General features: G+C 40.1%; 2 protein-coding genes across 2 annotated transcripts; one reads left to right on the top strand and one right to left on the bottom strand.

Annotated features, from left to right (window-relative positions):
- Positions 1 to 229: 229 nt before the first annotated feature.
- On the bottom strand, positions 230 to 8,453 carry LOC123977479 (WT1 associated protein). Its single transcript, XM_046060191.1, has 8 exons — positions 8,236 to 8,453; positions 7,624 to 7,661; positions 7,461 to 7,516; positions 7,301 to 7,359; positions 6,997 to 7,124; positions 5,542 to 5,720; positions 3,029 to 3,183; positions 230 to 1,453 (listed from the first exon to the last, which is right to left on the bottom strand). The coding sequence occupies exons 2-8, from the start codon at positions 7,651 to 7,653 to the stop codon at positions 798 to 800; spliced, it is 1,263 nt and encodes a 420-aa protein (XP_045916147.1). The 5' UTR covers positions 7,654 to 7,661; positions 8,236 to 8,453; the 3' UTR covers positions 230 to 797.
- Positions 8,454 to 10,290: 1,837 nt separating this feature from the next.
- sod2 (superoxide dismutase 2, mitochondrial) lies at positions 10,291 to 13,258 on the top strand. The gene is made up of 5 exons (XM_046060192.1): positions 10,291 to 10,444; positions 10,972 to 11,177; positions 11,452 to 11,568; positions 12,323 to 12,502; positions 12,642 to 13,258. Exons 1-5 carry the CDS (start codon positions 10,398 to 10,400, stop codon positions 12,785 to 12,787), a joined length of 696 nt encoding a protein of 231 aa, XP_045916148.1. The 5' UTR covers positions 10,291 to 10,397; the 3' UTR covers positions 12,788 to 13,258.
- The last annotated feature ends 913 nt before the right edge of the window (positions 13,259 to 14,171 follow it).

Genomic DNA, 14,171 nt, shown 5'->3' with positions numbered 1-14,171 from the left:
AATAGTTTCATTATGTTCATGAGATTTATGTAAAAGATTTAAAATTAAGTGCACCGTAACTCATAACACAAGCAAAACTTATTTTTATACATGTTCACCCTCTTTGTAGTATATTTTGTTAAAACAAACTCAAGGAGTGGTCTTTCTGACCCAGTGGGTATGATGAGGCCTTTTATGGCCATTTATGCTGTGAGACAATAGTTTACACAAGTAAAAATGGCTCTCTCGGTAGTATTAAAAATCTTTATTGGTATTTGGTCAGTACATGAAAAGGACTGAAGTCAGAATAATATGAACATCGCATACAAACTACTCACAATTTAACAGAATCTTTTGAACAGAATTTTTGTCAATGAAAAATTAAAATTGCATTAAAAAAAAAAAAAAAGAAAAAACACAGGCCAACATCTAAAAAATGACCTTGAATATTTGCGAAGCTACTGTAATTCAGTGATTTTACTGACTTTTGACGATGAGTTACAACACCAGATGCCTGATTTCAGTGTCAAGAGCTCAAACAAGAACAGCATAGACGTGCTCAAATAAACAGCAGAATGAAACGTACTAGTTTTAAATCATACATCCACTCAATTCAATTCTAACATTAACCCATACCGGTTATATCCCTGTTTAGCAACACAAATGTGACAGAGGCATCACGATAGGCAAGGGGAGGAGGGTGAAAACAAAACGTCTTGGGACAGCAGTGCTGTGTTACAGACTATGCATTTGTTGCCTTGTTTGTATATTGTATAAAAAAAAAAATAGAAAGAAAAGACAGTACATGTCAAAGTACATTACAAAACGGCACTGTCGCTCGTACTGGAGTCTAGGCCGTTCTGAGTGTGCCGTGACCCTGCAGTCCTGGTGCCCTTGGTCACCAGGGCAGCCTTGTCCTCATGGGGGTCGGTGGAGTCTGTGTCATTCGAGTGCTGAGTCAATGATGTCTCGCTTCCCGTCGGAGAGTCCACGCTCTCGTACCCTGCACTCAACTGGCTCCCGAAACCCACAGGTCCTCCAACTCTCCCAGCAGCAGTCTGACTCCCGGACACCTCCTCCGAGTGGTTGGACAGTTTGGTTTCAGCGTCACCGGGGCTGGAGACCATGGGGGACATGGGAAAGTCTTCCTCTGTGCTGCTGACCTCCCGGTACAGGCTGGGTGTAGTGGTCTCGCTCCTCTGGGATGAGTTGCCATTGCTTGGTCCATTGGAGACCCTCCCGTAGTCTTTGCCTATTGGTTCAGAGGGTGCGCTGGCCTGCTCAGGCTGGGTGGACGGTACAGCGGACGAGCTGGAAGCGGTGGGTGAAGTCCTGCTGGGTCCTGCTCCAGCCAATGCCCCTTGGGTTTGAGACAGCTGCTGACGAGACTCCTTCAACTGCTGCTGCAGGACGAGGATAGTGCTCTGCATCCCCTCCACCTCCTCGTCTAGCTGGATGATAAAGTCATTCAACTCTGGGAGAGACGGAGATCAGGAACAGAAAAGTCAACAGTCAAAAATCAAATCAACAGTAACATGTTTAAAAGATGTACAGTACTGTGCAAGAGTTTTAAGCAGGTGTGGGAAAAAAAATCATGTAAACTAAGAATGCTTTCAAAAATATCGATGTTAATAGATTTGGTTTATCAATTACCAAAATGCAGAGTGAGTCACGGAAGAAAAGTCTAAATCAAATCAGTATTTGGTGTGACCACCCTTTGCCTTAAAACAGCACCAATTCTTCTAGGTACACTTGCACAAAGTCAGGGATTTTGTAAGCACATCATCCGGTGTATGATTAAACAATTATACCAATCTACTAACAATCACCAATTCATTATGTAGGTTAAACACAATCATTAACTGAAACAGCAAAACTCAGCTAACAAGGTAAAGTTGTTGCTGAAGACAGTTTGTTGTCAAGTCATTCACGATGGCAAGACTGAGCACAGCAACAAGATGCAAGGTAGTTATACAGCATCAGCAGGGTCTCTCCCATGCAGAAATTCCAAGGCAGACAGGGGTTTCCAGATGTGCTGTCCAAGCTCTTTTCAAGATGCACAAAGAAACAGGCCGTCTACATGACCATATACACAGTGGTTGGCCAAAGAATCTTACCGCAGCAGATGAAAGACTCATCATGCTTCCTGCCCTCAGAAGATGTCCAGCAGTGCCATCAACTCAGAACTAAAATAGACACGTAGAACCACGATTCACCCACCTGATGTCCAGAGAAATCTGGTCAGAAGTGGCCTTCATGGAAGACTTATGGCAAAAAGTCATGCCTCCAACATGGAAACAAGGCCAAATGACTCAACTATACACAGCAATGCAGAACCTGGGTTGCAGAAAAATGTCAGCTAGTGCTCTGGACTGATGGGTCAAAATTTGAAACATCTGGCTGCAGCAGCTAGAGAGCGGTTCAAGAATGACGAAGAATGATGAAGCATGGTTGAGGTTCCTTGCAAGTTTGGGGCTGTATTATTGCAAAAGGAGTTGGGGATCTGATCAGAATGAATGGGCTCCGTAGTGCTGAGAAGTACAGGCAGAAACTTTTTCATCCAGCAATACCATCAGGGAGGCATCTGATGGGCCCCAAATTTATTCTGCAGCATGACAACGACCCCAAACATAAAGCGAAAGTTATTAAGGACCATCTTCAGCTTAAAGAAGAGGAACAGTAAGTTCTGGAAGTGATGGTATGGTCCCCACAGAGCCCTGATCTCAACATCATGGAGTCTCTGAGGTTACACGAAGAGGGAGAAGCAACTGAGGATGCGCCTAAATCCACAGAAGGACTGTGGGTAGTTCTCCAAGATGTTTGGGCAAACCTACCTGCAGAGTTCCTTCAAAATCTATATGCAAGAGTACCCAAGCAAAGGGTAGTCGCACTAAATAATGATTTGATTTAGACAGTTCTTCAGCCATTCACATAGCATTTTGGTAAATGATAAACAGACTCTATTAACATGTCTATTTTTGAAAGCATTCACACACGGTAAAGTAAAAATAGTCAGGCTGTGAGATGTGGATGCCGCTCATGTTCTCACCGTCTTGACTGGTCTTGAGCTCCTCGCTGTACTTCTTCTGCAGAGCCAACTCCGCTTCCAGCTGGGCAATGCGTCCTTGGGACAACTGCCTACCCAACTCCTGGTTTTCCTGAATCAGCATTCGACACTTGGCCATCAGTTTCTTCCCCGTTTGGCTGTAAGGGAAACAAGTCTCACATCACACAGTGAACCAGGAGACAAAGGCAACAGGTAATGAGATGCCACTGATCTGTTCCAACTGCCCAATCCATGAGCCAAGGGTCAACAGAAACTCTTCAACCTGGCCATCCATTAATGACTCTCCAGCCAAATAACATTATATCCCTTAGATTCCAATGCAATACAAAATTATCAGGATCCCTCTGACACAAATCTGTTTTGCACAAATAAATTATTTTCTTATTCAAGTTCAAACTCACATTTTTTCCTATAACTAAATTAAAAGTTCAATTATGAGTATGTACTAAAATCTGCTGAAACCCAAAACAGGCTACCTACCCCACACTTCTTTGGAACTAATTCTTACACTTTTAACTTAATTCACCGTGTTGCACTTTTAAAATAACAGTAGCAATTCTGCCGCCACCAAATTCGTACACACACTCGCTACATCACTGGGTGTTAAGAAAAAGCAGAATAAAAATGTAACAGTAATATTAGAATGACACGCTACAAGAAAAGCTACAATTTAAATATCAATCTTTAACTATGAGTAGCAAACAAGGAAATGTGCACTGCAGAACCAGGCACAGGTTTTGTGTAGTCATCACTTTAAATACACAGGAGCAAGTGCTTCAACAGTAAAATCAAATAGCTTAAAAGGTGCTGCCTTCTCAACTTCAGAAATGCTCCAACGGTCCAGCACACCTGTTGAATTTTTACATTAGCAGTTACTGTGCCAAATTTGCAAACAAGTGACAGGCAAACACGTTATTTGAAACCATAATTAGCTGTCATCTCTTTAGTCTATAAATGCCTATGGAAATCATCTGGCCAAAGGAAAATTACATTTTAACAGTAATGGCAAATAAACCCAGTAACTGTACCATATAAAAGCAGCAGCAGTCATTAACACGGTAATAGCTCAGAAAACCATGTATCTTAAGTCTTACTTGTCATAAAAGCACTGTAGATTATAGAGTTAATTGCATTTACCGCACTTCTTCTCAGCAGTTTAGTGGTTATATCTAATAGTTCATCTAAAGGACTGGGAAGACGTACGCTTTTAGCTCTCAAAAGGCTGTGAATACACTGCCAGCGCACATCTCACTGGAGTATAAATGTCTTTTTTTAAAAACAGGAAGACATAACAGATTCCACGTGTTTCATTCTAAAAAAAATTCTGTGGCTCAAGATCTGTGCCACACAGGTGATAAAGAGACATCTAATTAGCTATTAGTGCAGATGGCTGAGGGAGAGATTGTAAGGGTCAATAACAAAAATACACAAATACAATAAATACATTCTCATCAACTCATAACATGACTTGTTAAAGACATTTGCATTCACAACTTGAAAACAGCACTCAATGCACCTACAGCAGTGTGGTTCATTACTCATTTGAAGAATCAAGCAAAGCTTAATTCATTATGAAAGTGCAAATGTTTTTTTTTTTTAAAGTATAAACAATCAAAGCCAATGATCCTTCTTAGTTCACACGCACACTGCAGTAAGTGTTCGTTTGAGAGAAACAACAGAAAGATCAAATTAAATGCCAATAAAAACAAAAGTCACAAAATAAAACAGGTAAATACACTCTACCGTGAGTGGGCCCATGTTCAAAGACACAGGCGACTGGACCCTCATGCCTGAAACATAGTCCTCTGTGGACCAAGGATCTGGCTCCGCTCACAGTCTTATCATTTCTAGTGGCTCTTCCCCCCCCAAAGTCTGAACTTTTAAATCCTAGAAACTTTCCTCATGTTACTGCAATGTATCTAGACTGTCCAAAAAGTCTTTATGTTTCTCAGGCAGACTAGAAGGGGTATGTGTGTGGTGTAATCCACAGTTAAAGTCTTTATAAACCAAGCTGGGGAATTGTCTGTAAAATGTTCAATTGCTTTTTTAGGCTAGGGATGCTCCCTGCCTGACTCACCCTCCACCTTGACCCCCCTATTTAATGTGTGAACTGTCTGGTTTGGGCTGAGGGTACGGGGAGGGCATATCCGTGTCGGGAAGTGAGTGACCACCTCTTCAGGAACAGTCCGGACTCCTTCAGGCCCTTGGACGGTGAGGGGATACGAGGGGAGAAAGCTGAAACACAAGTGTCACCTGACCATTCTGTCTTTTCACTTTAGGTTATGTGATATGTAGCTGGCACAGTGCAAGAGTACAAAAACAGTTTTGTTTTGCAGTGACTGGCTTTCTGTAAAGTCTGAGTCTCGTGGTGAGTACAGCATTTGTCAGCCCCCCCCCACCATTGTTCCTGCATGCCTGCAGTGAGAGTGAGGGTGGGGGGCATGAGGAAGTCTTGACTTTTTTGGGGGGAGGGGGGTTATTTTGATTGTCTTTACCTATCAGGTGTAAATTTCCAGGCACTCAGTTCATTTTGCGCCTGCTCCAGTTTGTCTTTAGTCTGTTCTAGTTCAGCCTTCATTTTGAGGAAAAACAAGTTGATGGCTGGGTCCACCATAGATGACCGCAGTTGGGCCGCACTCGGCTGCTGGACTTGCTTGAGGTACTGGATCTGGGTCTGCAGATTAAAAGAAACGGGTGTTACTGACTGGTAAAGTTGTCTCCCAATGAACTGCTTTTGACAAGCTACAGGACTGCCAGTCCTGTAGCTTGTCCACTCTCCACTCAATGGAGTCACATTAGTAATTATTGTGGAGCAATAATAAGAATTATTAGCAATAACTAAAAGTTGAGCAATTTCTGCATGCTGCCTTTTCAAATTGTACGCTTAGTCAGTTTTGAACAGTATCTAGATTTAAATTCAGATAACCACAATAAAAATACTTGTTTAGATGATTAATCACAGCTATTAAGAATAATTGTAATTACATCAAAGACCATTTGAATTCCATAAAAGCTATTGTTTGACATGACACGCCCAGCAGTAGAATTTTCTTTCAAGGAAAGACAGACAAGTTCAAAAGCAAACAAAAACTCACCTGTCACAATAACGATGACCTCTAATTTCAACAGAACTCATTTGAATATATTTTCCATGCGAGGCAAAAGGTGCAACCACTATGGCTCAAAACACAACAGCCAGCTAAGGATTTTCGCATTTCAGTTGAAAACAGCCTCCTGCCCATTACAGCTCAGGGGTTAAAAAGAAAGTGACAACAGGGCTCCACAGTTGAAAACCTGTCTAACCTCTACTCGGCAGTGAGTGTTCTGTGTTTACCTCAGCTGCCCTATAAGACTGGCATGTGCTGCCATAAAGCCACTGGGTGATCCACTGAGCTGTCAATCTAATAAAAGCAAAGGATGCCCTCCTCTACACCATTAACCTTTAGCCTACATACCACGATAATGAATGAATATTACTACAATGTAGTGCTGAAATTATGTTGATTAATAGATTAGTTGATACAGAGAAAATTTGAGGGTTCCAGTTTTAATAAATGATTGCTTTAAGTCTTTCTAAGAAGAAATTAAAACATTTGCTTATTAGAACTTTGCAAAAATGTTGCTTGATTTTTGCCATTAATATTACATACACTGTACTTTCTATGTGGTTTTTTTGCCATTGATTGGAGTAAAAGAGCAAGTTTAAGACATGCCAACTTGTGAGAAGCATTTGTCAATAGTAGCCATTTAACCCACCATTAATTAATTTATTTTTTTAAATCCAACAATTAACCAATAATTATAGTAATGGTCAGCTGCTGCCACAGAGTACTTAAACTAAGATTAGAGAACACAAGAGTTCAGTTACACTCAGAGTTGTTGGGTGCATCTACAACTCTGATAGAAGCAGTCAAAATCAATTTTAGAAAGTAGACGGAATAGATACATACTGTGCACTCTTGCATTTCCTGCTCCTTGGTGGCAAGTCGCATGACCAAGATGTTCTCCCTGCGTGCAGACTCCTGCTGCTGCTGCTTGAGCTTCTCCTCAGACTCCTTCAGCCCAGGCACATCATTGGCTAAGACGGCGAATAGGGGAAGAAAAGAAAGTGCATCAGAAGAAGCATCCCTTTCACACACAGCCAATTATAGGCTAGCTGTAACATGTCTCAACTACTGCTGTCAGAGATGCTGGCGGGAGAAATGATGTTCACGTTATATTGAATGGCATTTAAGTGACAGAGATTTAACTTACAACATAGCTCTGTATATTTTGCCTCCAGGACCTGGACATATGCCTCATGCTGTTTCCACCTAAAGGGGAGCAGAACATGTGTCAACATTCACAGCTCAACCTAAAAAGATCAAGTTTCCCCACAACATAATTAATCTCCGGTTGGAGAGCTCATATCTACCTTGTGCACAACTCCTCTCTGGTCAGGGTCTTCATGTCAGATTCACTGAGGCGAACCTATAGAGAAGAAAACCCATATCGTTAGATAACGTTAAATAAGCCAATAACGCTCATATTTAGACATGAAGGGGTTCATAACACGCGATAAAAAAAACTAGACGCACCTTCTTGGGTAGAGGCTCCTCGTTGGTCATTGTGAACTCTAGAAGTAAATATAAAAGGAAATCATCATTAATCACTTCTTGATGTCGTGTGCTGACTGAGCGGCTGCATCATTTTTTGCTGTAACATTAACGCGTCCACACGCAGTAAAATATGAAATGTATAAAACTTTGCTAAACGGCTGCAAATGCTGTGCTTTCTGATAAACGAAGGTAAATGTGTGCGGCGATTAAGTTAACCACCTGGCCGAGCAAATAAAAGTTAACATTGCCGGTTAATAAGAGCTGTCGCGCCTAATGTAAGCTGGTGTGGCAGTCAGCAACGATGGATTGCAAGGAATAGAAATAAGCTAGCTAAGGTTCACGCTCAGGTGCTAATAACATTTAGCATCGGCTAGCAAAATAAATAGAAGGACTGAAACTAACGCTACAGCGATAAGCCACAAATTTGTCTTTATATTCCGCCTGGCAGCATGCAAATCTTGGCTCTGTTTTCGGCTCCTTGTTGTCACAAAATGGCGGTGAAGGAAATGACTCCCTCCCTTGCGTTTCTTTTCCTGAAACTAGCGGGCTCTTGGTTGCAGATATCAGGCCTCCAGCCTTCAAAACACGTACCAGACCCGTTTCCTTCGATGTTTCTGGAACCTCTCGGCTTCAATGATTCTTTACAAGGCGCAAAAATGCAACTACGTTGAAATTTGCTGAGAATTTATATGTAGTTGACTTGCTTCGCCGTAATCACCATCATCTTCGTCACTGTGGGAAGCACAGAATGGCTGTGGCCGTGTGTTGCTGCACTCGCGTTGCTGCAGAGTACGACCAGAGACGGGGGAGAAGAACCGGACGTCTCACTCCGCCGCGGTTTCCGGATCCTAACACGTGGCTGAGAAATGGGGGGGAGGGTGCTCCTCGTCAATTAATATTTACGCTGAAATAACAATAATCACTGGTGGTAAGTACATTGGTAAGTACTGTACTTAAATATAATTTGAGGTACATTTTCTGCTACTCCAACAATTCAGAGGGGAAAATTGCACTTTAAAAAATATATTTGCTAACTTTATTTACTTTGCATATTCATACTAATAGGCTATTACAAAATATAATGTACAAATAAATTATGAGATATTATTATGGATAAAGATAAAACTTATTGATCCCTTGGTGAAATGTACAAGCTATCTGGGACTATATAGGCTATAGTAAAAAATTGACCCACTTTTATCAGCTACAACATTAAAGTGATGCACACCTTAATGCATCAATTAGCCTAATCCAATAATATAATATACATTATTACAAAATGGGCCATTCTGCATAATGAGTACTTTTCTTTCTGTACTTTCTGTATATTTTGATGCTGATACTTTTATGCGTTTACTTAAGTGACATTTTGAATGCAGGACTTTTACTTGAGTATTTCTACACTGTGGTAAAGCTACTTACTTACATTACCAAGGTAAAAGATTTGTGTACCTCATACATCAATGGTAATAGTAAATAGTTGTTTATGTCAAAGACAAAGACGTGGCATTTCTGTATTCCCCCATTTTTGCTTTTATTGTATTAAAGTTCACCTTTGGGATAGGCTACAACAATACACAGCTTGGTGCTCTTCATGGATGGGCATATTTGAAAGCTGTGTAGTTTTGAGCTGAAGCCATTAGTTGATTAATCAGTTAGTCAATCAATAAAATATTTAAATATCATTATTAATGTTAAGGGTCAATTAATTAATCATTGTCATTCTAGCTTCACAATGGTAAATATTTGCTCCTATCATGTTGTTGTCATGAAACAAGGACGAAACCAGGGCCACTGGGAAAATGGGATGAATATTTTCCACAATGTTTGATTACATTTTGTAAGGCAAATGATTAATAAGCTAAATCATCTACAGATAAATCCATAATGTGAATAATTAGTTGCTGTGTTAGAATAGTTTATGATGTGAGTGGTTGTAGTACTGCTGTGCTGTGAACCCAGCAGAGCTTTTGCCCTGTTATACATCATTAACAATATAATAACTCAATACAGGCATCTGAATCTCTGGTGTTCCACGATTTATGCATTTATACGTACCCACCAAGTTTAACACCTGCTATTGCAAAATGAAATTTGGTGTTTTATTAAAAATACTGAGGTCTCGTTGGTTTTATTCCTGAGTGAGTCATTTTCCTTAACATAGACGATCTTTGACATTGCCTCCGATGTGGTGAAGATGTTCACGTGATTCTTACTATGCTGTTAGTTTTGATAATTATGCTAAATTGTGCAGCCCACTTATGTAAAATCATTTTACAAGAAATATGACTATATTACATTATACCATATATTGTTAATTTACCAATAATCCCATATTTAATAACGGAAATAAAAATAAAATAATTTATGACTGTGGACATTAGTTTTGTAACAAAATATGCAATAACACCTCACCTGCGCTCCTTTGCACCTTTATGAAGGCCACGGAAAACCAGCCTGAAGGGTGAGTTGTCGTGAAAATGTCATTGGAGAGGGAGGGCTAAAATCATATTGTAAAATGTTAAAATATATTTCAATATATTACCTTTCCATCACACGTCATTATATCTTATCTATGAATATTTCTGAAAGGAGTATTGAGTTCAATAGTTGCAGTCAAGGTTTATTTAATTTCTGTGCACTCTCGTCACACCCCCACGTGACCATGAATGGTACGGTCGCCTTCGCTGTCAAGTTGAAATTGCACATTTGAAGGGCAGTTACCAGTGTGTCGGCTCTGTCCTGTCTACCTTATGAGCACTGTCGTGAACATGCTTTGCAGAGTTGGTCAGATACGCAGGTAAAATTGATAACAATGTACCATTTAGTGCCATTTTCCTGCTTAAAGTGCACAGGGTTAGGACGGCCGACTCTAGCTAGTGGCGATTGCTCATGAACTTGAGACAGTAAGCTAGCCAGGATGCTAACTTAGTTTAGCAGCTCAGTAAGGGTATCTTGTGGCGCATCAAATGGGGGATTTAGTTGAATTATCGCACAGTCCTGCATTCGTGGCCCTCTTTGTGAATTGTTAACTTACTGCTGTTATATTAGAGTACACTTGTTCATACCTAGCTAACTCGGTGCCACCAGTTCATATAAAATCTAACCCCCCTAACTTCTGTAACGTTATGTTAATCCACAATCAACACTAGAAATTAGGTCACTTCAATCCAATTGCTCAAGGTTTATCAACGTGTTGAAACTTAAACTCGTGGGCCTAAGTTACCCGTGCCAGGCTATCTAGGGCAATTTAATCACATATGCATCACTTGAAGCTAAGTTAATTTTATCTCTCCATACATTTGGAAACTTCTTTCTTCGTTTCAGATGCGCAGCCAGCCTCAGCCAAACTGTAAACCAGGTAGCTGCATCCAGGCAGAAGCACACGCTCCCTGACCTGACCTACGACTATGGTGCCCTGGAGCCCCACATCAATGCAGAAATAATGCAGCTGCACCACAGCAAGCACCATGCCACTTATGTCAACAACCTTAACATCACAGAGGAGAAATATCAGGAGGCACTAGCGAAGGGTACAAAACTTGCATGAACCAATCAGTGAATTGCTTCTGTGTATGGGGATGCAAAGATGGATTCATTTGTATTAAAATAATTAACTACATCAAATTGTAATCTAAATGTTGACTCGGGATACATTTTTTTAAACATTTGTCAGGAAAACATTTGTGTGTTTCTGAACATTTATCACCATATTCTAAACTTATATCTCACACATCAACAGTAACTTTGTTTTTGACAGATCTGATGTCTTAATATTCACCTGCATGTATTTGGCTTGTATGTTAGGAGATGTGACGACCCAGGTTGCCCTCCAGCCTGCTCTGAAGTTTAATGGAGGAGGCCACATTAACCACACGATCTTCTGGACAAACCTCTCTCCAAATGGTGGAGGCGAGCCACAGGGTGAGGCAGAAACACATTCCAAAACTTTAAACAGCTTGTCTTTCCTACACTCCTATGTTTTGTAGTGAACATATTAAGCAACACGTGATGTAATTTGAAACGATTGCTAGTAGTGTTGGACCCGCTGTGAGTGAACAGCCAACTCTGCAGCTCGTGCAGCTTGTAACTTGTTTTCAGGTTATTACTGAACCTCACAAAGACTTTTTATGTCTCACCACCCTCTCCAGCTACATATGATATAAAACATAGTCAGCCATTACCAGTGAACAAGATGAGACAAGCTGATCTTGTAAACACAAAACAGCAGAGTGAAGTAAATGAGTGCTTTGTGAAACATTGAAGGAAGTTAATAGTAGACTTAAATTCATCAGGTCGGCAGAAACAGTGTTTGTGTAGTCCATGCCTGAAAAGCTGGCATCCTTGTTACATTAAGGTTGTTTTCTTTAGTCACTCTGCCCTCTAGTGGTCAAAGATGGCGCCTTAACTGATTATAAGTGGACATCCTTGAGAATAAAGTTTTAAATGCCTTGCCTAAAAATACATTTAAAAAAATAAAAATAATTTTTTTTTAACGTGAAAGGATTAGGAGAAGAGATTTTCAGTTTGTATGAGCCAGACATGGTAGCTTACTTACAGAGAATGTACAATATATAAAAAAGTAAATACCTTAAATTTAAAGATAATGCCTTTTGTTTCTTGGTTTTAATGTCTAGTATTTCCCTAAAATAGTACCTGTCTGTGTCACTTGTTGTAGGAGATCTGATGGAGGCCATTAAGCGGGACTTTGGCTCCTTCCAGAAGATGAAGGAGAGGATGTCTGCTGCGACAGTGGCAGTGCAGGGCTCGGGCTGGGGCTGGCTGGGCTTCGAAAAGGAGAGTGGAAGACTTCGGATCGCTGCTTGTGCTAACCAGGATCCCCTGCAGGGATCTACAGGTCAGTGGGAAAACAGCTTTAAAGTACAGATAAGACTTTGTTTCCACAGTATGTCTCTATGTCTATATTTTTTCTTGATACACATGGCACTTATGAAACAGAGCCACAAGGGTAATTGTTTCATGTCTCCGACCTTCAGGTCTCATTCCCCTTCTTGGAATCGATGTATGGGAGCATGCCTACTACCTTCAGTACAAAAATGTGCGTCCAGACTATGTTAAGGCTATCTGGAATATCATCAACTGGGAGAATGTGAGCGAGCGTCTCCAGACTGCCAAAAAGTAGAATCTAAACCTCAGATAACAATAATAACCCCTTTCACCCTGAGCTGTACCTGGATCAAATAGTAAATCCAAACAATGTTTAGTTTTACCTTTCATGGATGGATCAGCGGCAACAAAGTTGATTAACTTGTTAAAATACTTCCTATATTGTTGCAGATTACATTGTCTTTGTGGCAAACATACCACACAGGTTAAAGCAAATTATTTGCAAGTGCTTTTTATCTCAGGCCTGTTCCCTACCACCAGACTTCATGCAAGCACACAAATTGGCCTCCCTTCACATCAAGGCTAGCTTTTGTCAGTCAAACCCAAATATTGGCTGCCATACATGTAAAATAGGTGTCAGATACCCCAAGTGCATATTCAATAAGCTTTGTCATTGTCCGAATAACTCCCACTAAAATCAGATTGTGTTATTGCAGTCCATGTTTTTGGTGTATTATAATAAAATTATAAGAATTCAATTGTAAAAGCTTGATGGTTGGTGCTTCATTATTCTATTTCTATGTACTGTGATAGATGCCCCTTAACATGTGTTTAAAGCTAATATTAATATTGTTGTACTTTTTTAGTTAAATTCAGATCTTTATGCTCCCACCAGAGGACAATAAAGATCACACTGAGTGTTTAACACAGGGTCATGGAGTTTCTAAATATAACATTTTTGGACGTATGTTCAAGTTAAGCAAAGTAAACATCTTTGCTTTATTTTATTTTTTACCAAATTTGGCAAGGCATGGAAGATAATCAGGAGTTAATCAAATCAGCCCACTTCAAAGTACTCTCCCTGGCTGTAATTCTCAGCTTTCATCTTGTATTGCACTGCAAGATGGCTCTCAACATTTGTGTTTTTTTTTTTTTAAACTTATTTTTTTAGATTTTCCACAGCCTTGCTGATAAGTCAACTCTAGTTAACGAGATGTGCAAACACTTGTGTTTGGAGGACATTAGATACTACCTAAGGCATGTTCTGTACTGAGAACTAGATCAAGCTCAAACCTCATGAACCTGTCTGAGCTGAAAAATCTGACTTGAAATACTTTCCAGTCATATGACCTGTATATTGTGTGATCTGCTCTGCTACAGTATTACCAAAAGAGGGCAGTGTTTCCCAAGGTTTCGTGCTATAGATGCTCTAGACAAAATTGCTCACTCTTTGCAAAAACTTTATTATCAAGTGCATTTAAATGGGGAATGTATGGAAGTTATAAAATTGTTATTGGCTCAGACAGATTTTCAAAAGTTAATTATCCTCTTCATCCATACAACCCACCGTGTATTTTAAAGGGCTGTAACGGTAATCTGTGTGTGACTTCTGTGTTTATTTTACGTTCAAAAATGGAGGTTTACTTCAATATAATATCAAGGACATGTTTACTGGAACT

This window comes from Micropterus dolomieu, linkage group LG10 (genome assembly GCF_021292245.1).
Source record: "Micropterus dolomieu isolate WLL.071019.BEF.003 ecotype Adirondacks linkage group LG10, ASM2129224v1, whole genome shotgun sequence".
In the NCBI taxonomy this organism is placed as follows: domain Eukaryota; kingdom Metazoa; phylum Chordata; class Actinopteri; order Centrarchiformes; family Centrarchidae; genus Micropterus; species Micropterus dolomieu.
Note: the sequence above shows the minus strand (reverse complement) of the source record. Positions and strands in the feature narration are given on the sequence as shown.